General features: G+C 48.7%; 3 protein-coding genes across 3 annotated transcripts; 2 read left to right on the top strand and 1 right to left on the bottom strand.

Annotated features, from left to right (window-relative positions):
- The first annotated feature begins 121 nt into the window (after positions 1-121).
- Positions 122-12,422, top strand: DCTN4 (dynactin subunit 4). The gene is made up of 13 exons (XM_063413936.1): positions 122-330; positions 1,621-1,691; positions 2,103-2,281; positions 3,196-3,239; positions 3,976-4,083; positions 5,617-5,690; positions 6,037-6,149; positions 7,435-7,544; positions 8,551-8,624; positions 8,976-9,030; positions 9,503-9,610; positions 10,013-10,110; positions 10,279-12,422. Exons 1-13 carry the CDS (start codon positions 196-198, stop codon positions 10,490-10,492), a joined length of 1,383 nt encoding a protein of 460 aa, XP_063270006.1. The 5' UTR covers positions 122-195; the 3' UTR covers positions 10,493-12,422.
- A 184-nt stretch (positions 12,423-12,606) lies between these two features.
- On the top strand, positions 12,607-19,953 carry RBM22 (RNA binding motif protein 22). Its single transcript, XM_063413937.1, has 11 exons — positions 12,607-12,747; positions 13,552-13,605; positions 14,540-14,569; positions 15,609-15,741; positions 16,016-16,116; positions 16,280-16,452; positions 16,985-17,185; positions 17,672-17,836; positions 18,240-18,328; positions 18,830-18,961; positions 19,638-19,953. Exons 1-11 carry the CDS (start codon positions 12,694-12,696, stop codon positions 19,766-19,768), a joined length of 1,263 nt encoding a protein of 420 aa, XP_063270007.1. The 5' UTR covers positions 12,607-12,693; the 3' UTR covers positions 19,769-19,953.
- Positions 19,954-21,928: 1,975 nt separating this feature from the next.
- Positions 21,929-26,284, bottom strand: MYOZ3 (myozenin 3). The gene is made up of 6 exons (XM_063413259.1): positions 26,152-26,284; positions 25,727-25,890; positions 25,425-25,484; positions 25,178-25,322; positions 24,740-24,911; positions 21,929-22,274 (listed from the first exon to the last, which is right to left on the bottom strand). Exons 1-6 carry the CDS (start codon positions 26,282-26,284, stop codon positions 22,112-22,114), a joined length of 837 nt encoding a protein of 278 aa, XP_063269329.1. The 3' UTR covers positions 21,929-22,111.
- Positions 26,285-26,427: the final 143 nt, after the last annotated feature.

Here is a 26,427-nt window from a genome sequence, read left to right as displayed (position 1 = left end):
TGGACGCTCCGGGATGCACGCAGTGTCCCTGCCCGTGGCACGGGTGGCCCAGGGCGGCTCTGGGGGACACTGAGGGCCCGGCCACGCCCCCTGCTCGCCCCGCGGGGTCACGTGGTCGCGCCGGCGTGGTGACGTCACACGACGGCTCGGTGGCGTCAGGCGGCGGCGGCGCGGCCGAGCCCGCCCGCTCCCAAGATGGCGTCGCTGCTGCAGTCGGAGCGGGTGCTGTACCTGGTGCGCGGCGAGAAGGAGCTGCGGGCGCCGCTGCCGCAGCTGTACTTCTGCCGCTACTGCAGCGAGCTCCGCTCGCTCGAGTGCGTCTCGCACGAGGTAACGGCGGACCGGCCGCGCCGCACCCGCGCACCGGGCGGGACTGGGCGGGACCGGGCGGGACGGTGCTCTCTCTGCGCGCAGCGATTGGGTCGCTCTCCCGCCACTCATTCTCTCTCTGCTTTGTTACTGGTTGCTGGCGCGGCTGGCGGGTGGGCGCGGCGCTGCACGGAGCCCGGGGATTGGCCGCGAGTGATGAATGGGGCGGTGCTTCGCGTTGGATTGGCTGTGCGCTGCTGTCCGTCAGCGGAGCTCGGGCTGTGATTGGCTGGGGCGAGCGCACAGGGGAGGCTTCCCCTCATGGGGGATGTGCCCCCCTAAAAGGCCCCGGCCGAGGTAGCGGGGACCCCCCAAACCTCGGTGGGGCCCGACCGGGCCCGCGGGAACCTCTCACCCCTTGGCAGGACCCGAGCATTGGGTCAAGACCTCCCCTTCCACGCCCATCCCCACTGGGCCCGGCCGTGGATGGACAAGGACTGTCCCCCCCCCCCCCCCCCCTCGCCCCAGACCCACTCCCCTCCTCGTTATACGCTACGATTTTTGCTGGGGCGAGGGAGGGGTTGGCTTCATAAATTGTCATATTAAAATCGCCGAGACTGGTTTTGTGGAAGCCTGGTCGAATTAAAAAATAGTGATAGATTTGGAAAGCCTTGAAAGAATGACTGTGCAGCCGAGATCTCAGAAGAGGCATCTTTAAGGAAATGTTAAGGCCTCTGAAGAGTGGATTTGTGACCTGGCTGTATCCATCATGAATTCACTGCGGTGTGAGCAGTGTAGTCATTGTGCGTGACTGTGCTTAATAATCAGTTTGAATTGCTCTTCAAGAAGGGGGCCCCCAGTCTTGCTGCTGTTGTTTCAATTGGCAAAATCACTGTAACAGCAGAGAGAAACAAAGCATCTTCTGAAATATGCATGTATCTGACCAGTGTAACAGCGAGGACAGAATAAATATAGTTCTAAATAGAAAATAAAATGTTAAAAGTGTTGTTCAAGCTGAAAAATGAGATTCTGCTAACTGCCAAAGGTCAGCAACCAGCTGATCTTTTCCCTTTTACAAGGCGGAGTAGTTTAATCCACTCTGACTTAAGAAACCTTATAATTTATGTTATTAAAGATCAAAATCTGGCCGAGATGGGCTAAGATTTTGCATACCAAAAAATATCCCAGGCCTTCTCTGTCTTCACCCTGCTGTTGCAAGACACGAATCCTTGTTGGATCATGTGGCACTCTGGAGCTTTTTGCACAAAGGTGTGCCAGGTAACGTGTGTGATGTGACCGTGTCTTCTTCAGGTGGACTCTCACTACTGCCCCAGCTGCCTGGAAAACATGCCTTCAGCTGAAGCCAAGCTCAAGAAGAACAGGTGAAGTTGCTTTGATTTGGTTTTTTTTCATCAAGGCTCCCTATTTGAAACAGTCCCCTCTCATGTCTGTCTGAAGCTCTTCAAAATTTATGTCTGCTTGTTATGTTTGAGTCTGTTTTGGAGAATAAGTGTCTTTCCATATTGTATCATGTGCTGTTCATGACTTTTGGGGTTTTTTAAATGACCTGGGCTCATAATGCAGAGGGTTTTTAGTATCACATTATGTTTCTCACTGTTGCTGCTCTTACACTGACTCTGAATCCCCCAAGTTCCTGTGACAGCTCTGCTGCCCGTTATCCCTAGTGCTGTTCCCTGGGAGTCAATGATCTGCTGGTTCAGTGCTGATGTGGTTGTTGGGAGCGTTTCTCTCAGCCTGGGACCCTTCTCAGAGCCCTGCCTTGCTGTCTGCAGGTGTGCCAACTGCTTTGACTGCCCCTGCTGCATGCACACCCTGTCCACACGGGCCACCAGCATCCCCGCGCCGCTGCCCGACGACCCTGCCAAGACCACCATGAAGAAAGCCTATTACCTGGCCTGCGGCTTCTGCCGCTGGACCTCCCGCGACGTGGGCATGGCAGACAAGTCTGTGGGTAAGGGACAGTTAAAGGACACAAAACTGAGTTACAGCACCAGCCCAGTTTGGGGTTTGAGGGTAACAGATAATCCAGTTAGTTCCTGACTGTATAGACTCGGTATCTGTCTAGGATTGGAGTTGTAGATGGAAATTCACAAGAAAACTCTTTGTTGTTGAAGACTCCTCTGAAGAGTTGAGCAGAGTTAGTGGAATATGTGACCCACTTCCGTGCCTGTGTTACCTGACTAGTGAGAAAACTGTCAGACTGTTTTAGTCAGTGCCCTCTCCCCACAGCTGAGATCTTGTTTGTGTGCTTTCACAGTCTTTGAAGCTGCTCAGTCTGACAGCATAAACATCTAATTTATTTTCCATCACTTTTGTTCACTTAGATTTATTTCAGAGTTGCTAGTCAGTGTTTGAACTTGACTTTTCTCTTCACAAGAGCACTAGAACAAAGCTTTCATCTATTTTTTTTGGTATGTGAGATGTACAGAAAATATCTGTCAGACTCCAGAAACGGGGTTGAGTAGGCCAAATAGATTCTCTGGCTTCTAGTGTTGATGTGACTGAAAATGGAGCTGAGGATGCAGAGACAGCAGCAGCCAGTAATGAGAGACACATATATAAACACATGTACCTGCTGCTGAAGTCACTCCTGGGTGCTGCCCTGAGTATCTCTCTGGCAACATTTGTTTAAAAACACAATATAAAAGCTGTCAGAGCTCCTTCATTCCAAACCTGCCTGTGCAACACTTTCAGAGGCATATATTTGTATAGACATCAACTTAAACAATTACAATGATAGGTGTAGCAAAAATAGGGAATGTCATATTTTAAATAACACCAAGATAGTTGAGTGTTGGGTGTGATTTCTGTGTGGCATCTGGAAAAACCTCCTGTGGACTTTGCTTTTTCTCTTCTCTTGTGCAGCAAGTGGTGGCTGGCAGGAGCCGGAGAATCCTCACACACAGAGGGTGAGTGAGCAGGAACGCTGTGCTTGGGCTGAAATGCATCAGCCAGAAAGAACTGTTAGAGTGTCAGGCCCTCTCAATCACTTTTTCTGCATCTATATAATCCTTCAGATACCAGTTCCAGTTCCTAATCTGCACCTTGACTGAATTCAATGGAGGGAAGGCCTCTTAGAGGCTCCCCTGAGGATATCGCGGTATAAAATCTCTTTTTGAGAAGAAGCTCAGTTGAAACCAACCTATCTAATGGTGCTGTTAAGGTGAATGTGCTGTGTATGTATGTGAAAAAAAGCTGTTTTCCAATCAAAAGTGTGTCCAGGATCTGGAAAACACAACTACACCTTTAACACCCTTCCCTGTTACCCACTCCAATCTAAATGTGACCAGTCCTGAGGAGGGGGGAAAGATGCTAAAGATGTTGTTTGCTCTGCCAGTCCAAATTGCTCAGAGTTGGCCACATGACATTACTCTCTGCAGTCATGGCAAATTCATGAGCAAATTCTCAGTTGCTCAGTTGCAAAGTGGGAATTGGACACTGCCCTCTAGCACACCTCATTCCCAAGGGAGGGTTGGTTTGTCACCCACAGCATGGGTTAAAACATGTTAAGGTACACAGGCTTCTTGAAGTACATCCTGCACAGTACAGCAGGTACCAGTGACAAGTAGCAAGAACCCCAGCTAGTTCACAAGCCAGTGGTGCAGCTGAGGTGACAGTGCTCCCTGTTTCTTTTCCTCCCTCCAGATTAACAAACTGGTTGAGTACTACCAGCAGCTGGCTCAGAAGGAGAAGATCGAGCGGGACAGGAAGAAGCTGGTGCGACGCCGCAATTACGTTCCGCTGGCCTTCTCGGTGAGCTGCTTGTGCCATCCTCTCAGAGCAGGAAAAGTGATCCACAACAGCCTCAGCCTGGAGAATTAGGTAGTTGGTAGCACAGTAGGGCTGCCCAGCTTTGCCTAATGGAGGACAACACGAAGAAAATGAGACTTGCTTTGGGGATGAATACTTTTACACTCATTACTGTGTATTACATTGCCATTCTCTCTGATAGTCCTCCCCAGCAGTGCCAGAAGGGTTTATACTTGCCATGCCAAGGAATAGGTTCTCCAGCAGTGACGTGCAGTGCAATTGCTGCCACACAGTGCCAGTGGCAGCTCTTTCTCAGGACAGTCAATCCCACAGCTCAGTGACAGATAGATCAGCATCATCTGACACTTCCTTGCATGAAATCTCTACTGAAACTAACCTTTAGACTTGGTTGTGGCTTGAATGACTTGTTTATTGTACCTGGCAGGTAAATGCTCACTTTGTTTAGCTGGGTGACTGCATATGCTTGCTACTTCAATGAATTGTGCTTGCTCTGTGCTCTTGCTTGTGTCTTATGGCTGCATTTTTTGTCTCCGTTGCTACCTGCTGCTATTTTGGGGGCTCTCCACAGCAACACACTATACACGTAGTGGTAAGTCTTTTCACAGTTTCTGCTGGTGTTAAAGCTCTCATGGTACCAACTGAAGGGGAGTAACAGATCCTACACCCTGCCTCAGGGCCTCTGGCTTAGGTGTGCCTAGAACAAACACAGGTGAAGCCTAACTATTCAGAGGGTGACATTTGTTACAAAAAATATTGTGTGTTAGTTTAGAAACAGGGCAGTGTTTTTGAGTAAATAATGTACACCTGAAAAACAGTCTTTCACCAAGCTTGGCTGAGACACAGCTGCCTGCTTGGCCAAGGCAAGTGCCACTAACATTAATCATCTCATCCTTGAAAAATCACCAGAGCAGGCTGATGCTCACATTTCTCATTTGGTGAGAATTCAGGTTTTCAGCCCTGCCCAGAAGGAAAATATCTGCCTCCAAGCATCCTGGCTACAGCTCAGGAGAGCTGTAGAAAGCTGAGGAGTAGCTTAGCTATTTCTGGTGAGAGAGACTTGTAGGTTACAAGGCTTATAGGAGTTTGAACCTTTCAGCTGCTTTAAGTCATGCAACAGCGCCTTTCAGACGGATGCATAACCACATCAACCCACTTTTCTTGGCAGCTGAGCTCTCATTCTAAACTACTTGACATAGAGTTGCTCTGAAGAGAATATCCAGGGAAAATGTGTCAGTAGTGCAGGCTGGTGATTCGAAGAAGGAGTAGAAAGCATTATAAGCAGTAGCCAAACACATCTGTCTTTCCCCATCTGCAGTGCAGTGGGAGTTGTTTTCTCCTTGCTAACAGTTTAAGCAGAAAAATGTATCTTAGGAATCACTGAATACCTTCTCCTTTTTGCTTTTCTTTGCTTGTACCCCCATGCTTGTCATGCAGCTCAAAGGATGAGTTTGCAGCAGGTCTTTTTGTCCCATCAGAACTCAGACCTGAGAGTGACAATTCCTTTTTTCCTTGTAGGACAAATACGGCCTTGGAACGAGGCTGCAGCGCCAGAGGCCCGGAGCGCCCATCAGTGCCCTCGCTGGACTCTCGTGAGTCTCAGGGTTGGGGTTACCTCTGGAGGGAGGATTGGAGGTGCAGCCAAGAGAGGAGTAAAGCTACTCTAGAAAGAGGATAGATAATTAGCAGATAGCAGTGAGAGGAGATTTCTCCTTTCAAACACTGCAGAGGTATCAAATCCTTGGGCATCTCTCTGCAGCAGCTCCAGGTGTTCTGCTTTCTCTCAAGAGGAACAAGTGACTGCTCACACCCTTGTTGCAATTATTGTTGTGCAATCTCAGCTCTCTCTGCCTTCTGTCCTATAATGCAGGTACTGCTGTTGCTGTCAGAGTGCACGTGCCCTATTTCATGACTGAGTTGTCCTTTATTTTGCCTTAGACTGAAAGAAGGAGAAGACCAGAAGGAGATCAAGATCGAGCCAGCTGATGCTGTGGAAGAAGTGGAGCCTCTTCCTGAGGATTACTACACAAGACCAATCAATCTGACAGAAGGTAAAACCTTAGTATTCTGTCTCTTTTTGACCTTACATTTTGTAACATGGGCATTGCCTAAAAGCTTGTGATGTTCCTCATGACCCAAGTTTCTGGTCATTTTTGTGCTGGGATTGAAATCCTGGGAAATACGTGACTTTTAAAATGGTAACTTTGAATGCAGCCTCAGCCTTTCCATGTGCAACATGGAAAGCTCAGAGCCAGAAGGCCTGAAGGGTTATTTAATTTTCTTGCTGGCCTTAATTTCTGTGTGTGTGAAGCATCAACTTTTGGATGGAGAAAAAAAGCTAATGTCCTTTTTCAAATAATAGCAGGAAATAAGGAAATAGCAGCTGCTGGGGAGCCGGAACCAAAAGTTGGCTGTTGAGTAACAATTGCGCATTGCTTTGACATCAGCTTGGAACAGCCTGTGTACACTTGGCAGTTCTTTAGCTGACTCATAAATTTAATCCACAAATACTGTAAATTGATCAGTAAGACTTGGTGTAAACAGGATAAACCAGCAGGTACAGGAGTGATGCGGGATTCTGGCTGACATGGCTCCAAGTCCAACGTTTGTTGTTGGTAGTTCTGCAGGCCTACAAAGTCTGCCAGTATCAATTAATTCATGAAAAGTTTACGGAAGAGGGTAGATCTTGGTCTCCTTTTCTTGTGAGGCTGTTGGCATTGTGAGTTTGATGCTGGTGAAGAAGACAACTTTCCTGGTTCCCCACAGGGAAAGGCTCACTTGCCTCTTAGGCACTGGAACAGTGAGGAGCCTGCATTTTGAGAGAAATCCATGGGAGGCTTTGGCTGCTGGGAGTTTCTTGCTTTGGGAACTATGTTTTCTCTAATTCTACATGTGAGTCTGAGTTATGCAAACTCCTTGCTAAGAAGCTGTGTATTGTACTCATGCAGCACCCAGCTGTGAGGGTAACAAAGCTGCAAAACTCATTTGCTGTGGTGAGAGAAAGAACCATGTTTTAGACAATTCCAAAACTCTTGTTTCCATCCCAGCTCAGCTTTGAAGAAAGATGTGGGTCCCTTGTTTCTCCTGGACTAGCATTGATGTTTTTCTCATGTTACTGTGCCCAGTTAGGGCAGCTCTTTATTCAGCTTTTGCCTTTCTATTTATTTCTAGAAATGTGATAGTTGCCAGTGGCTTCTGAATTACGGGGTGCAGGTGAAATTAGGTGTCTTAGAGATGGTGGCAGGTCTCCACATAGTGTAAGGTGCATATGTAGAACCCAGCTGGAGTTTCAGTTCCTGAAACATTTCTTTGTCTTGCTTTCTGCTGTGCTCCCAGTGACGACTCTGCGCCAGCGCCTGCTGCAGCCTGACTTCCAGCCCATCTGTGCTTCCCAGCTCTACCCACGTCACAAGCACCTCCTGATCAAACGCTCACTGCGCTGCCGGGTAGGGAATTCAATCCAGAGTGAATTCAAAAAGTGCCTTTTCCAGGCTATCAGGACTCGGGTGCTGGGAAATGGGCTGTGTGTTTCTCTCTTAAAGGAAATGGCTCAAATGCTCCTGGTTGTTGAAAGTTCTCTGCCAAGTTAGTGGCAAGAGCACTAAGGGGGCGAGGGAGGCTGTCACATCTCTGGTGTGAGGACACTTGTGAAAGGGGGACAACACTGTCAAAGATGCATAAAGATACAAAGGTGGTTTGTGCTAGTGCCCTGCCTAGCCAGGGAGTCAAAGAAGACTGACAGTACAGTTGAAATAAAATTTTTTCTGCTGTTACTAAAGATGAAAGTCAACAAACAAAATATTAGGGAGAGTCAATGCAGAATACTGAAGATGTCACTAGAGTGTGACAGGAAGAGGGTATTTCAGAGAAGCAAAGCAGAGACCTGGGAAATGAAGACAGGCAAGAGTTAAATCCAAGTTCTGCTGTTGGCTTTCTGCATGGCCTTTACTATGTGATTTATTTGCTCAGTCACACAAGGATATTTATTTATCTAGTTCCTAAAGTAGTGGAGCAATATTCTTGTAAGATTTAAGATGCAGAACACTTTGCAAACGCAGAATATTTTCTTAGAAAGAAGTAATGTCAGGCTGGCCCTTTATTTCAAGAGTAGCCTGTGAGGAGATTAAGACTTCTAGCTGCTTCATTTTTTTAATGGATTCTGGAGCATAGGTCAGAGGGCTTACAGTTATTTGTGCTGCAGTCAGTGTCCAGGTATTTTCAGGACTGGTTCCAAGTCTTGTGTTTCTAAGGTTGCACTGGTAATGCTGGATACGACATTTTGGAGTATCAATAGTTGAACACACTGATGGCTGCATGCACCCTGGATAGTATTTATGTGCAGTGTTGGAGGCTGTAATGTCATGACTAGTAACACAGTACTCGTGGCTCTGATTCTTCAGTGTGTGACTGCACACTGTCTTTTGGTGCTGACTTAAATTCCTTTCTCTCTAGAAATGTGAACATAACTTGAGCAAACCGGAATTCAATCCAACGTCTATCAAATTCAAGATCCAGCTAGTTGCTGTGTGAGTAACAAATGGGGGCTGGGGGCAACAACTACCAGTTCATGCTTAGTTAATGCCCTCTATTTTAATTTCCTTTGACCTCTTTTGGGATTGTGTCATCCCTTAGGATGATGTAATCAGCTTTTTAAATATATTTAGCTTATCTGTGATAGGTTTATGTGCTGATCTAGTAAAGATTTCAGCAGTTTGACAAGAACACTGCATGCTGTGCCAGCCCCAGACTGTAGCAGGGGTTTGTAGGATTAGGGTTGTACAGCAAAGGGACACTTCATTTTTCTTTTTAGGAAAGCTCTAATAGCTTTATAGACAGCAACACAGTCCCTTACAGTCATTTGCTCTGTTATTTTGTAGTAACTACATCCCTGAAGTGAGAATCATGTCTATTCCAAACCTGCGCTACATGAAGGTCAGTGGCTTTTCCAGAAATGTCTTAGACTGAGACATAGCCAGGAGCTGTGAATGTAGAATCTTTTGGAAGATGGCATGGTGTGATGATTGTTCCCTGAGGGCTCCACTCACTCCATTTAGAGGATACAGGGTTTAAGGGAGTGGCCAGAGTAACACTGCATGTACTTGTCACTGCAGCAGTAGATTGCTGTGCAGTGTGACATCTGGCATCACCAACACTTGCTGATGTCTGAAGAATGAGAGGTGTAGAATTGAGATCTCAGTGACACTCTCAAAATACATATTTCTTATATGAGGAGTTTTGCATGGCATTGGTGCCTTTCTCATGGGTAGGGGGTAGTCACTGTCCATCCATTGAGAGGATGTGATGCAATTTTTGAATGTGTTGATCAGAGAAGATGGAGGTGCTTACAGTAACAATGAATTTTAGCACAGTTGCTTTTTAAACTGTGATTCCTGAATCTCTCCAGGAGAGCCAAGTCCTTCTGACTCTGACTAATCCTGTGGAGAACGTCACACATGTCACATTGCTGGAATGTGAGGAGGGAGACCCTGATAACATCAACAGCACTGCCAAGGTATTGATTGTACTCTCCTGCTGTGTAAGCTCAAGCCTCTTCCAGGGTTTACCAGTCCCATTTGTCCTTCCACAGGCCACACTTTCCATGTGTCCTGCAACCCTTAGCAACTGTGCTGTATTTCCCTCCTTGGAGCGTTAATGACTGTCACCAATGTAAACAGCAGCTCATGAAGTATTTTGAAATTGTGTCTGTTCATTAATATCTAAAACTCAAAGGAGAAGTTTATTATTTTCCTGGCAGGGTGGTAATCATGTGGTTCTGGAGCAGAGAAAGGCTGAGGATGAATCACTTTTCTTTAAACCATAGTGAAGCAGACCTCAGAAGAGGAGAGCCCTGTCCTGCTTGCAGTGTAGCTGGTGATCAGTGCTGAAAGGCTTCTTTTTCTCCATGCTGTTTCAGGTGGCAGTTCCTCCCAAGGAGCTTATTCTGGCTGGCAAAGATGCTGCAGCAGAATATGATGAACTGGCAGAGCCTCAAGACTTCCAGGATGACCCTGAGTGAGTGTCCTGTGGGAATCATCTCCCTTTAAAACTTGTCTCTTTGAGTAATTCACCCTCCTCTGTCTGTGTCAGTGTAGTTTGAGTTCCTTTGAGAGCATTGTTCCACTTGGAACAATGCTTTGAGAACTTGGCTGACCCAATGTTCCTCCATGTTCTGCCTTGCAGCGTTATTGCCTTTAGAAAAGCCAACAAGGTGGGAGTTTTCATCAAGGTCACCCCACAGAAAGAAGAGGGCGAAGTGACCGTGAGTTTCAAGATGAAGCACGAGTTCAAAAACCTCACAGCTCCCATCCGGCCCAGCGAGGAGGGCGACCACACCTCTGAGGTGATCTGGCTCACCCATCACGTGGAGCTCAGCCTCGGCCCTGTGCTCCCGTAGCGGCTCCCGGCGCTCGCTCCCGGCTGGACGGGCTGGCACCCTGAGAGAGCACCTGCTGAAAGGTTCTGCCAGAGCTCCTTTGTGATGTGTGGGTGTGCCACGGGCCAGGCCGGCCGCCAGGAGGGCCCTGAGGCTGCCGTGGTTTGGGCTGGTTTGTTCTCTCTCCCCTTGTCGTAGTGCCCACTAACCACCAATCCTCTTCCCCTCACTGACACAGGCTAGAGTAACTTGCAGCATGTGTTAGAGCACAGAAAAAGATCTCCCTCCAGGTTTGCACTGAATTTGGCTTTATCAGCAGATAATTAGGGCTGAATCTGGATTTATCAGCAGAAAAGAACCCATACTGTTTTTTTCTCCATGTCAGCCCACAAACCTGATGTTCCATACCCAATAATAAACAACTCTTTCACACAGAGCAATGCCCTCCCCAAACATTTTAAGGAGTGTCCCTGCCTTCTGCATTCTGGCAAGTTACTGCCAGCAGCACGATCTTTTCTTTTGGTTTTCTGCTTCCTCATAGGATACCTCAACTGTGGGGGCTGGGCCATAGAGCCCTACCCCTCTGGCATATGTAGCTTGCTTACCCGAGGTGGCAGATGTGTTTTCACAAAGGAGTTGATCAGTTTGCCTTTAAAATTTAAACATAGTGTACTGTAGTGTTCATGGTTCTGACTGGCAACCAAGCTCGCCATCAGCCCGCTGCATCTCAGCTGGAAGTGGCAGCAGGATGTGCTGCAAGCAGGGAATTCAGGTTCTGCTGCAGCTCTTGACTGAGGAAGGAACGCTCTGGAAAGGCAGGGATGCTCCAGAGAGGCTCCCTGGCAGACTTCAGCTCGATAATTGTTGTGTTGCTAGGGATTGTAGCGATAGGGGTATGAAACCTGGAGAGTTAAGATTATTTCTGCTAATTACAGGGGTGATTTGGGTTTGTAATCTTTGTTTTTCCAGTTAGGCCGGGTAGGAGGGAGGTGTAAAGGTGAAAACTCATTCTATGTTAACTACACACACTACAGAAGGTCGTTTACCCGGGGTGTAATTTGGCTGCAGTCCAAGCTAAAATGGGTGATTAAGAGCTGTGTATCCAGGAGACTGAATTACCAATAAGTTCATGGCTAGTGCAGTCAGGTGAGATGGCTCTTCCTTGCAGAGCATTCCCACTTCAGACATTGACCTTTGTTAAACATTTCTGAGGGGCTTTGACATGGTGCTGTGCTGGGAAAGGCTTGAATACCAGCCAGCCATGGCTGTGTCGTGATGCTTGTGCCATGGCTCTGCCAGCCTGGATCTGTGAATCCTCTGCATGGAGGGGCAGGATGAGGCTGCCTGCTCTCTGGGGGGGCAGTGCAGCACCCCCAAACATCTCCCTTAGCTCAAGGAACCTGCCGTGGTGTGCTGGGGGGGCTCACACCTCACAGCCCCCGATCGGCAGTGGGTCTCAAAGTGGCGAGGCATCACGTTTACAACTCTGTGTAGGTGACACACAGATGTACAGCATGAGTTCGAGACTTGTAGTTAATAGTTAATGTGTAGTGCTAGTGCCTGCTGCAGCTTTCCCTGTCCAGATGACAAAGCACTTCACCTGTGGCCACAACTTCTCCTGTCCGGTAGCCAAAACAGCTGCTGCACTTGCAACACGACCACAGAAAGAGCTCCCAGGACCCAGGTTTGAGCTGTGCCTGGGGCTGGGCTTTGCTGCAGGCAATGTAACCTGTACTCTTCTCACAAGAAACAAAAGGTGCATCGGGCTGTGGCGTTCTGAGCGCTCTGATGAGCTCGGCGAGCTGTTCTCTCCCCTCCCTGTAGGTGCTGTAGGCGATAGGAAAGGTATTGGCGTGTCCCTGCCTCTGTCCCCGCTCCCTGACAGGCGCCTGTTGCCTTATGCTGTTGACGTCGTGTAGTGACCTTCAATAAAACACACGTGGTTCTCGGATTCTTTGCGCTGGCTCTTATTCCAAAACAATCATTATTTAAACAAAACAAAAAGCGGGAATCCCCCTTCTTTTCCCAATGGTCTCGTCCCCGTGCTCCCCCCATCTCGTTGCTCGTGGTCTCGCCCGTTGAGCTCTGCTTAGAGCGCCCCTTGCGGTCGCGGCGCTGTGACGTCACCGTTCCCACAGCCCGCCTTTTCCGTCACGGCGCGGGTGGAAGTGACGTCACTTCCGGCCGCCGCCGCCGCCTGCCGGCAGCGGAGCGGAGCCGCCATGTCCACATCGCTGGGCTCCAACACCTACAACCGGCAGAACTGGGAGGATGCGGTGAGCGGGGGCGGCCGCGCAGGGCCGCGAGAGCCGGGAACAGCGGGCCGGGGCCGGCGAGGCCCTGCTCCGCCGCGGGAGCGTGTGGGGCGGCAAGGCCGCGAGGCGAGGGAAGTGCGGGGAGGCGGCCCCAGGGCTGGGACCTGCATTGGGGACCCGCCACCTGCCCTGGGGACCCGCCACCTGCCCTGGGGACCCGCCACCTGCCCCGGGGACCCGCCACCTGCCCCGGGGACCCGCCAGCTGCCCCGGGGACCCGCCACCTTCCCTGGGGACCCGCCAGCTGCCCCGGGGACCCGCCAGCTGCGGTTGAGCCGCCCGGGAGGGCTCTGCCGAGCTCCTTACGGCGCAAAGGGAAGGAGCTGCCCCGCCGCTCCTTCCCCATCGCCGCGGTTCAGGGGCTGCAGCAGCCGGGAGCCGAGCTGGGTCCCTCGTGTGCCCGTGGCCGCGTCCCTTCGAGCCGAAGCTTCTCTCGAGTGGGCCCAGTACATACAATCACTGCTGAGGGATAACGGGGGCGGTGTCACCTGCTGCAGTCCAGCACTGACAGGTTCAGATCTCAAGAATACGCTTTTTATTTGGTTATTCTGAGTTTTACTCCAAGCTACAATAGCCAGCAGATTGTCATTCTCTAATAACTTGGGCCTGGGTCGTGCTTGCAGCTCTCCCCGTATCTCTGAATCCATTTGCATCTTTTAATCAGTCTGATGAGTTAAACTAGGTCATTGTTCAGAGTGTGACTTGAATGCTGTTGTGATGGCAGAGCTTGTCACAAATTCCTGATTTTCTTCTTGCTCAATCCAGGACTTCCCTATCCTGTGCCAGACATGTCTTGGAGAAAATCCCTATATTCGGATGGTATGTGCCTGTTGGACCCTGCACTCCTTCCCTCTGTCTGTGGTGGCCCTAAAACTGTGGGTTTGGGGACTGAAATAGGACTGGGTACAGGAGGGGATGCTGAGGTTGACACACACTCCTGAGCAGCTGGTTTTGCACAGCAGGGTCTGCTCCCAGCCATTGTAATGTCATGGTTAGGGGTGTGATTGAAGAACACAGCAATCAAAAAGGAGAGCAAGATGATACAGTGCAGTGTCTGGAGTGCAGGAAGTAGTAGAAAATGAAGTTTTAGTACTGGCAAACTCAGCATGCAGAGCTATGAGCTGCTTTAATTATAATTAGTGTAGTTTCTAAAGTGTCATGAGCATGCATCTCTAAAATTAAGCTAAAGGTGACTTATGAAGGTAGTTTAAGTTCCTGTGTTCCCTGGTTTGCTCTGTGCAGTGTGATTCAGTCCACGTTATGTTGCTTTTCTCTGCCTGGCCTGGTTGCCCATGACCTACACTGACATTATCTCCTTCACATTTGTGTTCCACAAAGTTTGCTGAGACAGATTGAGATGTTCTTATGAAACGTAACCCTGATGCTAGTATAGAGCATATTTCAAAACCTGTTTGTTTTCCTGGGCTTATTTCATGTAACATCATCTTTCCTTAAAAAGAGCTGTTAATGTTCCTTTTCATTCTCACCTTTCATCAGTACAGGAGGTGGGACTTAAAATACTCTGTTTTTAATGAAAGTTTCTAAACCAAAAGTGTATTGAGAGTATTTAGAATTTATATTTTTTGTCCTGTTGACTACCCAAGGTGTAAGCCAAATACACAGGGGTGAGTCTAAATGCAGCATAATTGTGAAGAAACCCCTACTGTGTTATAACATCAATGATATATTTCATGTTTTACTTTGAACTGATGATATTTCATGTTTTCTTTTATTATTTTTTATTGTATTTCAGACCAAAGAAAAATATGGAAAAGAATGCAAGGTATGTTTGTGTGTTTTGAAGAAAGAATGTCAAAATGGGTGCAGATCTAGGAATAATACATTTTAATGATTAAAAAGCCTGTCAGCTTCAGAAGAGTACTTATCTGAGTGAATTTTAAATGTTCATGTAACTACATAAATTTTTAGGTCAGTCTGCTGTGCTTGTTAGACTAAGTGAGCTGGCCCTAAAATAGTAAAATTTTTGAGTAAATCTTGTCTGTCTAAAAAAGTCTTCATGTTTTATCAGAACAAGGTTTTGCAAATACTGTTGTACTGTATTTGAAGTTTTTGCAGCATTTTAAATGATCCATGTTTTCTTGTGTAACTTTGTTGTTTTTACTGAGAAGTGCAAAATACCTGGAGTTTGTGTTTTACTGTGTATGTTATTCATGGCTATTTGGTGATTTGTATTGGCTGTCCAAGAGATAAGCCACCATTATTTCCAAGAGCAAGAAATTCTCAGTGTTGCCTGGACTGAGGGAAATTAAAGGAGATCTTTGCCCTTTTATCAGTTTTCATCTGAGGTAGAGAAAAGGTGTAACTTGGAATTTTTACAAATTGAGATCGTATTATGTACTCAAGTTGTACATGCAGAGGAAGCAAATCATCATTCTATGAGATAAGAGGGAGCATCACTCTTTGCACCAAAGCTCTCATAGCCTCTCCCAGGCTGCTGCTGTGCTGGTACCTGGTGTACCCATCACTGTAATTCATCTCTAGAAGCTCCACACTGATATCACCTGGAATCAAAGAGAATTTCCATGTCTTTGAGTAGATCTGCACTCTGGTTATTGTCATAAATAAAAAGAAAAACAAGAAAAAAAAAAGATCTTCCCTAAAACTTCCTCCTGTCAAAGTGAAACCTCAAATAGAAAAAAATATTTCGTGAGCTCTGAGTCTTAGCTTTAGGACAAAGAAGTTGTATTTGTGGTTTGAAGAAGCCAGATGAGTTTGGGGTTTGTTTCCATGCAAGGAGCAGAGTGGTGGCTCTGTGCAGAGTGAACCAAATGCCACCTTTCTGTCCCACCTTTCTGTCCCAGATTTGTGCCAGGCCCTTCACGGTGTTCCGCTGGTGCCCCGGGGTGCGGATGCGCTTCAAGAAGACAGAAGTGTGCCAGACCTGCAGCAAGCTGAAGAACGTCTGTCAGACCTGCCTGCTCGACCTGGAATATGGTATGTACCCAAAAACCTGATCCAAGACAAGGAGCTGCCCTCTGGAATGGGACTTGGTGAAATCACTTAAATGTGTGCACGTAATCGGCTCTGGACAGTCTTTGAGCAGAGCAGGTCTTGGTGGTCGTGTCTCTTCAGAGGTTCAAGGGCAGAGTGGTTTCCCTGAGCAGCAGATGAGTTACCTCTGGTCATTGCAGGTTGCAGAAATCACTGTTTCTGCTCTTTCAGCTTGTTCTTCATATGGATTGGTTGGGATTTTTTTGTTTCATTTTAGGTTTACCTATCCAAGTCCGGGATGCAGGACTCTCCCTTAAAGATGAAATGCCTAAATCTGACGTCAACAAAGAATACTACACCCAGAACATGGAACGAGAGGTGAGTGTAGCCAGCCATGATCAGCCTTTTTGGGTGGCTGTGTGTGGGGAGAAAAGGGCAGCAACGACCTAGCTTCTCTTAAAACCATGTGGTTGCTCTGATTCTGTGCATTAGTGTTCAGTGCTGATATACACAGAATTGTTTGTGTTCTGCCTGCTTTTAGATAGCCAATTCTGATGGCACTAGACCAGTTGGTGCACTAGGAAAAGCTACTTCTACCAGCGACATGCTGCTGAAGCTGGCCCGAACCACTCCGTACTACAAACGCAACCGTCCTCACATCTGTTCCTTCTGGGTGAAAGGAGAGTGCAAGAGAGGAGAGGAGTGTCCCTACAGGTAAAGTCACAGCTTGAACAGTCAATCTGTTCACCACAGTCAGATGCAGCTTCCCTTGGAGATGCTGCAGTGGGCAGCAGACACTGCAGTGATTTGGGTCAGGGCAAAACGTGCATGCAGTGCCAGCAAATGAATCTCTGTGGTAGCAAGTTGGTTTGTCTGAAGCTGGCTGTGTTCTCTGCCAAAGCAGTGACTGCAGCTCTCCTCTTGTGTAGTCAATTCTTCCCCTTCGTGGCATCAGTCTCCTCAAGCATAGATCTTTGTATTTGAACAAGAGGCTGTTTCAAACCCAGCTCTTGTGTTCTGTAGTGCTGAATGTTGAAGCGTCAGAAGCGCCATTCATTCAGAAGTTGACGCAGTCCTGGCTACAGTAGAAGTTTTCAGGGCTTTGTTCCATTTTGGCATGTTTTTGTGGACAGGGTTAAGAATATAATTGACCTGAGGGCTTGAGAGGGGAAACTGGCAGCAGCAGTAATTTTAATCCATTCAGTCATTCCTGATGTTATAAAATGCTTTGTTTGCTGAACCTTAGGCATGAGAAACCTACAGATCCAGATGATCCTCTGGCTGACCAGAACATCAAAGATCGTTACTACGGAATTAATGATCCCGTGGCTGACAAACTTCTGAAACGAGCATCAACCATGCCTCGTCTAGATCCTCCTGAAGACAAGACTATTACTACACTGTATGTTGGAGGGCTTGGAGATACCATCACTGAATCAGATCTCAGGTGTGTTGGTGAATTTGTATTGCCCTTGCCTTTTTGTTTGACACTTTGATAATGGTGCTTCAAGTGAGGAACAGAAATAAATCTGGCTTTCAGGGTTTTTTTAATGGGGAACTGGTTGGTGGGTAAGTGCAGAGGAGTACCAGCTTGTTGGAGAACAAACAGGCACGTTTCAAATGCGTTGATTAAAATGTATCTCTGTAAAGATGAATCATCCCTTTGAGGTGTTGGAGATACTGTGTAACCCTTTTTCCAATGAAATCCTGTATCTCTAGGTAGCTACTGAGAGAAGCTGCTGCAGAGCTTTTATTGCTCCATAATTGCATGGAGGGCTAATTATGATTAACTGATTGATTATTGATTTCTAATGATTAGTTTGGACAGGGGATGGAGAAGAGAAGATTTCTGAGCATACCTATTTCACCTGCCCTATACCTTGTGACTAGGAGGAGTGGGGTATCATAATAATTTTCTTTTTGTCCCATATAGAAATCACTTCTACCAGTTTGGGGAGATCCGAACGATAACGGTGGTGCAGAGGCAGCAATGTGCTTTCATCCAGTTTGCCACCAGACAGGCTGCAGAGGTGGCTGCTGAGAAATCCTTCAACAAACTCATTGTCAATGGCCGCAGGCTCAACGTCAAATGGGGAAGGTAAGTGTGGGGGCAGGAAGCCTGGAGCATCTGCAAGGTTCTCTTGGTTTACAGTCTTGATCAGCAGGATTGGGTATTACGCAGAAGTAGATACTTGTTTGGTAAATAGTTGGGGTCCTCTTGCATTTTGGTTTTCTTTTTACAGTGGGATCTGGCTTGGAGATGACACAAGTAGGATAACAGATTTCTTGGTTGAGGATTATGGATGAGTTTTGGTAGCTTTGCTCCTAGTCCATCTCCTGTAAACATGGTTTACAAACTTGGTACTGTCTGATGTTTAGAAGAAACATCTTTGGCCTGAAAAAAATGGATCTGGAATAGATAATGTGATGCCACTGTGGTGTAAATATCTCCTTATCCTTCTTTTCTCATCCTTGTTCTCAAACTTTTGTCTGTTTTTCAGGTCCCAGGCAGCAAGAGGAAAAGAAAAGGACAAGGAAGGCACTACAGAATCGGGGATAAAGCTGGAGCCAGTTCCAGGACTTCCTGGAGGTAAGGGAGTTTATTCATCTCTGAAACACTTAGTGCTGACCTACTTCCATGAGCCAGGCTGATGTTAAACTCCTGGGAGCAGTCACAGTTCAGGATGGTAGAGGCAGGGGTGAGCCCAGAGCAGTTATAGTAGGTTTGCAGCAGATCCAGCTGGATGGGAGATGAGCTTTGTTTAGGAGCAAATCCTTGATGAAAAGAGAGTTCTTTATGTGATGAATGAAAAGTTAAAGCTGAATTCAACCTACTTAGGTGGTTGATACTGGCAACCCACACTTCTAATGTTTTCTTAGTCCACTGAGTGCAAAGCAAAGCTGGTTTCAGATGAAGGAAATTGGTGACTGGGGTTTCAGGGCTGTTCTGCTTCTCAGTCCAGTTCATACATGCAGTAGTAGCAACACTTTACCCTTATGAAAGCATGACTTGTGCTCCCTCTCTGAAGGCAGACACCTCTGCTTGTCTTGCCTGAGAGATTTTCCATAACCATATGTACTTTTCCTGCAGCCCTCCCCCCTCCTCCAGCTGCAGAAGAGGAGGCTTCTGCAAATTACTTCAATCTACCTCCAAGTGGCCCTTCAGCCGTGGTGAACATTGCCCTGCCACCTCCTCCTGGCATCGCTCCACCGCCGCCTCCAGGTACCTGTGTTTCCCCCTCAAGTGGGGTGTGAAATTCAGTGTTAGACAGTCTCTTCCTCCTTGCCAGGCCATGCTGCAGCACTCATGCATGCCCTGAGCTGATTTTCCTCATCCCTGATCACACAGTGTAAACGGATGATCTCAACTGAGCTGTCAGCACAGTTTAATTAAACTGAGCTGCCTGTTGTGGTTGGTATTTGCTTGCAAATTCCCAGGCATGTTGGAGATTCCTGTTACTGGTACTGATACCTACTCAGTGCTTTTGCTGGCTGTGTAAATGCCACATTAACCCGCACTTCAAAGGGTAATTTTGCAGCTGAATTGCCAGCATGTCCTTGACTCTTTACATACCTATCCAGAGATTTTTTTTTAATGGAATTTTGGACTCTTGTAGATGCATTTGCTCTGCTCTGGGGTTGAGTAGAAAACATTTAGATGGGTATTACAGACACCTGCCCAGTCCCCCCACCAGCTTTTATTTGTAAGGATGTGTGGTGGGTAGGGATTTGCCCTAGTTGTACTGAAAAGAGGGGCAGGAGTTTGGGGAGATGGGAGATGTGCACATTTGTGAGGCACAGCTATCAGCCAGCTGTGATATCACTACTTTGAAGCAGCAGTACCCACACATCAGATTTTCTGTTGCTTTGCCTGAATCTGCCAACTTTTGTTTCTGCAGGTTTCGGACCACACATGTTCCACGCCATGGGGCCCCCACCTCCCTTCATGAGAGCCCCAGGCCCCATCCACTACCCATCCCAGGATCCCCAGAGGATGGGTGCCCACGCAGGAAAGCACAGCAGCCCCTAGCACGTCCTGCCACCCTCTGCCTTGAAGTAAATGTTATTTTCTAGTTACCATGGTAGCACCATATGTTGAGCTGTGGGTGAGCTAGAGACGCCTTATTTCCCTGCTTGCAGCCACAGGGCAAGCTGATCTCTGTGTCTCCACGTATAATCGGGTTCTTGATACATCCCAGGTCTTTCTATTAGTGTGGGGGGTGGGTGGGAGACAGACAGAAGAGGGGGGGGTCTGTGGGCGTGGGGTACCAGAATTACAGTGCTACCTGTGTATCCCATTGGCACACTTTTAAAATAAACTTCTGGAAAAACAAAACCAAACCCTTTTCAAGCCCTTTTGATATCCTCAGTTGGAACATTAATGGACTGTTAAAATGTAACCAGATACTCTTCTCTGTCAGAGAAGAGTAACTAACGATGTATTATTCTAATGAGGTATTAAACCAGGACTGATTAAGAGTTGAAAAACGAGGTCATCAGACCTGCCAAACCCCTGGCTTGGCTGTACCACTACACAGAATTTTTCTCCCTCATTTGCCTGACTTCTTGATCTAAAAAGGACAAGAAAACAAAGCCTTTTTAAGTGCATCATTTCTAATCCTGCACATCCTGAGCAAGACAAGTTCTGGGTCAGGTGAGCAGACCCCAGGCAGTGTGGACATGACATGGAGTGACAGGTCAGCAGTTGCTAATTTAGCCAGGTGACAGCTCCCTCAGCTCCAGAGCCTGGGCTTGTGCTAGCTGCAGGGCAGGGCAGGATGCAATTGCAACTGCTCTTAGGGAGATTTGGGCCTCTCAAGGCCTGTGGAACAGCATCCCCTTGAGCTGTGATGTGGGTCCCACTTCATCTTGCTTTGCAAAGATCTAAAACTTTTCTTTATGTGCTCCAAGTGTAGTGGTTGCCTCAGAGCAACTGCATCCTGCCTGGAGCTTGCAGCTGAGCGAGGTCTTTGTACTTTATTATTTCCAGCCAGTTAGCCAGGGTGCCTAGGTTCTGCAGGTGATGAGCAGAGAGGAGGGAAATGGAACTGGAACAGGGCAGCAGTTAAGCATCATGGATTTATTGTTTCTAAGGAACAAACAATTTTTCTGTGGGAAACAGAGTAACGAATGCTTCCCACCTGAGTGATGCGTTGTGGTAGCAGAATCCCTGCGTGGGGTTTGCTCTGCACAGCCTTACAAACTTCACAAATGAGGCAGCTGCTAACTGCATTTTTACCACATTTACTTGCCCATTTAACCACACTGGTGGAAAAAGGAACTTTTATCCTGGTACTTTTGGGAGTATAAGAAAGGGTAACATTAAGAACCTGACAAAAGCAGTTGAAGGAAGCCTGTGTTGAGTCAGAGATTTTTGTGAGTAGGGTTCCCCAGATGTTCTGGTGACTGTAGGCTGTTGTTAGCTCCATGTCCCACTGTGTGTCACTGCTGAAAATGCTGGTGTAGTTGGATCCTCACTGCTGATTTTTACATTCCCAGGGAAGCCCATGCTTTGGAGGCACAGCCATGCTGCTTTTCCTTCCTACTGGTGTTGAAGTTACCAGAACACCCTGGCAAGCATCCTCACACCGGTGTGGTTCTGCAGGGCAGCGGGTCCTGGACAGGCAGGGCCTGATCCTGGACCAACATGAAGCAAATCTGGCATAAGTCACTCAAAGAACCTAGATTAGATGTTCAAGCAAGACATGCAAAGAGCAGTAGGAAGGGGAAAATAGCTGCCAAGTGCTAGCCAGTAGCTTGTGGAAAACAGGGCACAAGTTTCCAATTCCCAGCATTCGTCTCCCCTCTATCATGGCTGTCCTGTGATGGTAAACAGGTAGATTCCCACTCCTTCGTTTGTTTTTGTTGTCCAGCCAAGCTCAAAGTGGCTGCTTTGAACATGCCAGTGCCTCAAGTAACTTGTTTTGCTTCTGCTCTTCCATTATCACCTCCTCTCTGCATCCTGAGTGGAACGACAGATGCAGGGTTGTCCTGAAGATGAAATCTCTGCAAAAGCACCAGCTGTCCGAGCAGGCCTCACATGTCAGTGAGGATGCAGTGAGGCAGCTTGGTGTGTTGCAGCTGGTGGTGCTGCTGTTTTCCATGAGGCAGGGAAGAGGACAGGCTGTATGGGATGTTTTGTACGGGAGCTTGCGGGGATCTGCCGGATTAACAGCGAGGACTTGGCTGGTTGGCTTGGCACTGACTGCAGGGGGAATTCAGAATGGCCCCACACTCGAGCTCATTCAAACCCCACTCAAAGATGACAACCCGAGCCCACCAGCTGGGCTTTCACAAGGGATACCTGCCCCCCTCCCCTGCAGTGTGTCCAGTGAGGGAACCATCCACGGCCATGGGGAAGGGAGCGCGCATCCTACAGCTCTTCACTCTCCGGCAGCATCCGCACCCAGCCTTGGGCCACCCTGTTGAAGTTGGGCCTGTGGGAGATCACCTCCAGCACACTCAGGTTGTCCAGCTCCACGGTGGGCAAAGAGAACAGCTCACCAACCAACGCCCTGTCAAACGGGGCAGGAGTCCTGCAGCACAAGGAGAAGCACACTCAGTCACAAGGAGAGGCTGGGCATGTTGGGATGGTGTTAGAAAAAATAAGTCTGGATTTACTGAGTCCAGCACAATGTAGCAATGCCTGTTAGAAATAGAAACCCTCCTCTTCCTACCCAGGACACTGTTGGAGCCCTGCCAGCCCAGTGAGGTGGTTCTCTGGTATGGAGCCCACCTCAACTCAAGCTTTGGCAAGCCTGGAGAGTGGGTGTTGGTGGAAATGTACTGCACATGGAAGGGCTTAGATTCAGAGACCAGAGACAGTGACAAACCCCTGGTCATGAGAGTGCCTCGTCTGCAGAGGGGTGTCCTGTGTCCTGCAGAGGGCTGAGGCTGAAGGGGCTGCTCTGGATCACTCTGGCACATGCAGCTCTGCTGGCCCTGGCTCCATCCCGCCTTTTGGGACGGCTCCTCATGAGCAATGACTAACAGGAGGAGCAGTGTGGGGGCAAGAGCTGTCATCTCTTTCTGGAGAAATGTGGAAAGGGACTGGGGAAGAGTGTGCCAACCCCCAAAAAGCCAAGAATGTTGGTTTTGGAGCAGCACATGGGGGCTGAGCTATCAGTGAGGCAAAACTGGGAATGTTTGCTTTGGGAAGCACTGCTAGAACATGAATAACGTGGCACTGTTTTGCAACAGAGGAGAAATAAGAGGGGGAAAGGCAAATGAGAGAAGCTAGTTCTAGGAACTTTCTTTTGGGGAAAGAGAGTCTTTGTCAAAGTTTAGTTTTCACTCTCTCTTAAGGTAGCACACCTTAGCAAGGTGGCTCAGGTTTTTGCATCACAATATGAATGTTTAAAACTGGGGATAAATCAGATTCCTTTAACTCAGTTGCTGTGGAGATGGTGGACTTGCCCTTGCTCTGTGACCCATGAGAGTTGTGCTGGGATTCAGCTAGCCTTAGGCAAGACCACTGGATTTTCGATAGTTTGTTCCAAAAAGTTTGTTTTTCTGTGGTTTGGTATTTGAACTGAGAAGTGATTTAAAAGCCAACAGCTTGGAAGATCATAAAAAGCCCAGTTAAAAGCAGATTGGCTTTCTGAATCTTCCTGCCTCACTGAAGAATTAGAGGAGGTGGCAAGAGGCTTGGAGTTAAATTAGCATCCATCTGTATTAAATTACAGTTGAAGACTTTAAATAGAAAGGCAGCGAGTGAGAGGGGAGAAATGGTACAGGGTAGAGTATTATTCAGAAACATGCCCTTGCTTCAGTCCCTGTCCATAAATAAATCCTGAGGCAAGAATATGGCTAAATGTTGAAAGAAAAAAGTGTCTGCAGCAGCTCCTTGTTCTCCCCCTGCAGCACCTCCTTGGCTCTGACACCTCAAGGAGAACCACATGGCAAAGCCCCAGAGCAGCACAGGGACGGTGGTGACCAAGCTCTCTCTGCCCTTTAGGATGGCTTTTTCCACAAGGAGGGGTTGTGGTCCCCCGCAGCCCCTTCTGCCAAGTGCTGAAAGCACAGCAGTCGTGTCTCTCACACCTCAAATCCAGCCTTGGGTGGGAGCAGGGGAGCTGCTGTTGGCACAAGGTCTGCTGGGGAGCAGAGCTGTGTCCAGGGGGAAACTCCAGTGGGAACTTGCCTACTGGAAAGTAACTTTGGCGAGGCCACCAAAGCCAATGTAATTCCATCCTCATGACAGAGGTTTTCTGTCATGAGGAAAGAAAGAAAGGAAGACAGACAAGACTCATTTTACTGATTCCCCAGGATGATATTCACTTTAAAATTCAGTTCTCATTATTCTGCCATGGCCTCTGGTACTTTGCTACCACCATCTCCTGGATCCCCACCAAGCACCTTTCCAGAAAGGAGGTCTGTCTTGGTCATCTTTGCTCCAGGGTCCCACCCTTGACCCCAGAGTAATTTGGAGGTGTGAGGAGGCACCAGCCATGCTCCATCAGAAGCAGACAAAGGGCACAGAGCATGCAAGGCTGAGCCACCAGAAACCCCCAGGCCTGGAGGCTTTGAGCTCAAGCAGGTGTTTGGAAGGAATCTGGTGACCTCTTAGCACTCTGTGGGAAGATTAACCTTATACCCCCACTGCTTCCAGCAGCTGCTTGAATACCTTAATGAAATTAGGAAAGACTTGGCACTGTGTCATTCCTCCACCCAGCCCAAAGCTGAGCCCAGCTGGGAACAGAAATGATTCCTTCTCCAGGACCATCTGTGTAAGGATTGGTCCTCCCAAATTTCATCCCTGTGTGAGCCCAGTAGTAGAGCTGAGAGGAGATCTAGGGGAAAGCTGCTGGAGGCAGGAACCTTTGCAGGGAACAACAGAGGAGCTCCTGAGTAGGAAAAGACCATCCTGAGCCCTTGCTGTGTCCCTGTGGGGTATAAAGAGGGCATGACTGGTTGTTTCCCTGGCAGGATGGTGGGTGCTCCTCGAGGCTGAAGGGCTTGGCTAAGGGCTGGCATGGCTGGTGGTGTCTGCCCCTGTTACCTGTTGAAGCTCCTGAAGTCCCACGCAGGGGGTCTCATGGGCAGTGGGTTCTTGCCATACACAGCACTGTCCCTGTCACCAAAGAGCTCCTGCCATGGGGACCGGTAGCCCCTGGGGATGGCGGTGACGTTGAACTTCTCGTGGGGGATTTCTTTGAGGGGGCTCGAGTACCCTGTGCAGGGGAGAGGCAGGGTGGGCTGCTGGGGCCACAGCCAGGCTGAGGCAGGGAGCTGGGAACAGCCCAGCCTGTGCATGGCCATGGAAGGCCTGTTACTGGGGCAGGAATATGTATCTATAACATATCTATATATTTGTACATATAAAATCTCTGGGGGAGGCTTTGACAGACCCCTCAGCAAGCAGCATCTCCCTGCCTCCAACCCCGTGTTGCTGAGATCACAGCAGTGTGGGGTTCAGGTGCAGGAAGCATTGACTTACCTGGGGCCAAGGCACTGGGGTTCAGGACTTTGCTCATGTGCAAGACCTTCTGTGACTTCTTGGGTACTTCTGGGGGGCCACCTTGGGGTGATGCTGCTACATGGAGCTCAGAGTGATAATTCTGGCCCCCAGCATTCTCCCCTGCCTGTGGAGGGGAGAGTTAACAGGCAGAGGGGGTGCTCCCCCTACCCCATTTGGGACTCAGGGGGTGGTTGAAAGCACCTCAGAGCTTCCTCCATCTACTCACCATCTGATCATTCACTGCTCCTTCTGGATCACCTTTCCCACCTGCCCCATGCCCTGGGAGCTGCAGGAGACAATGAGTGGCTGCAGAGGGGGATCAGCACCATCCCCCTCCTCTTTGGTGGATATTGAGTCCCGTGTTTGCCCATCTCCATGCCCAGCCCGCCAGGACATCTCTCCTCTCCCTTCATCTCTGCACAGCAGTCAGCCAACCATGGCTGCCCTGCAGAGAGACCACTGACCCTGCCAGGAATTCCTTCCCTGGGAAGGCTGCAAGAGCCAGGGCAGGGCTGTCCTCAGACCCACCTGCCTGGAGGCACCAGGGTGCTCAAAGACGAAGCGCTGCACCCGCTTCTGGCGCTGCTGGAAGAGCCGGGAGCCGCGGTTGTTCGGCAGGGAGAGCTCCTCGATCATCAGGTCCTGGGTTGTGCTCATCTTCTTCCCCAGGTCCAGCTGGGGCTCTGAGGAGGCTGGGAGAGCACAGCTACAGCTGAGGATGCTGCAGTGTTGGGGACCCCCAAGGCAGGTGTATCCCCTCGTTAGGGTCTCTGTTTGTGGCTGGGCCATTTGCCCACACCAGGGACTGGCCTTCCCTCAGTGTGAGGAATTGTCAGGGAGCTTGAGAGGTTCAAGCAGCCTCTCCCACCCTGTGCATGGGCTGCTCTAGCAGGGCAAGGAGGCAGGGAGGGCAGCACAGTCCTGGGGCAGGTGACACACCTGCACCCCCTTACCATTTTCAAGGCCTGGTCTCATGATGGCCATCAGCTGTTGCTGTGCTCCTGGGGCAGCTCTGTGGGAGGCGGATGGATCCTGTCTGGCTGGAAGAGAGGGGCACTCCAGGAGTGACACCAAATATGAGAACATGTCAGCCCCAGGCATGGCCCAGAGAGGTGCTAGGATGCAGCTGAGTATCTCTCCCGGTCAGCATCATCCCCAAGCTTCTCTCCTGTTCAGCACCATCCCTAAGCTTCTCCTGACACCGCTCTCTTTCCCCTTCAACAGACACA

The sequence above is a fragment of the Prinia subflava genome, chromosome 16 (assembly GCF_021018805.1).
Source record: "Prinia subflava isolate CZ2003 ecotype Zambia chromosome 16, Cam_Psub_1.2, whole genome shotgun sequence".
Taxonomy (NCBI): Eukaryota; Metazoa; Chordata; class Aves; order Passeriformes; family Cisticolidae; genus Prinia; species Prinia subflava.
This window is presented reverse-complemented; position numbering and strand designations above follow the sequence as displayed.

What these genes read in the sequence shown, in the direction of transcription:
- DCTN4 (XM_063413936.1), top strand. Translation starts at nt 196, where the DNA reads ATGGCGTCGCTGCTGCAGTCGGAGCGGGTGCTGTACCTGGTGCGCGGC. An exon ending in ACGTTCCGCTGGCCTTCTCG is followed by an intron (nt 4,084 to 5,616) that starts GTGAGCTGCTTG and finishes TTTTCCTTGTAG; the next exon opens with GACAAATACGGCCTTGGAAC. An exon ending in GACTTCCAGGATGACCCTGA is followed by an intron (nt 10,111 to 10,278) that starts GTGAGTGTCCTG and finishes TCTGCCTTGCAG; the next exon opens with CGTTATTGCCTTTAGAAAAG.
- RBM22 (XM_063413937.1), top strand. Translation starts at nt 12,694, where the DNA reads ATGTCCACATCGCTGGGCTCCAACACCTACAACCGGCAGAACTGGGAG. An exon ending in CCCAGAACATGGAACGAGAG is followed by an intron (nt 16,117 to 16,279) that starts GTGAGTGTAGCC and finishes GCCTGCTTTTAG; the next exon opens with ATAGCCAATTCTGATGGCAC. An exon ending in AGTTCCAGGACTTCCTGGAG is followed by an intron (nt 18,329 to 18,829) that starts GTAAGGGAGTTT and finishes CTTTTCCTGCAG; the next exon opens with CCCTCCCCCCTCCTCCAGCT.
- MYOZ3 (XM_063413259.1), bottom strand. Translation starts at nt 26,284, where the DNA reads ATGTTCTCATATTTGGTGTCACTCCTGGAGTGCCCCTCTCTTCCAGCC. An exon ending in GAGACCAGGCCTTGAAAATG is followed by an intron (nt 25,891 to 26,151) that starts GTAAGGGGGTGC and finishes GTGCTCTCCCAG; the next exon opens with CCTCCTCAGAGCCCCAGCTG. An exon ending in GACTTCAGGAGCTTCAACAG is followed by an intron (nt 22,275 to 24,739) that starts GTAACAGGGGCA and finishes CTTGTGCTGCAG; the next exon opens with GACTCCTGCCCCGTTTGACA.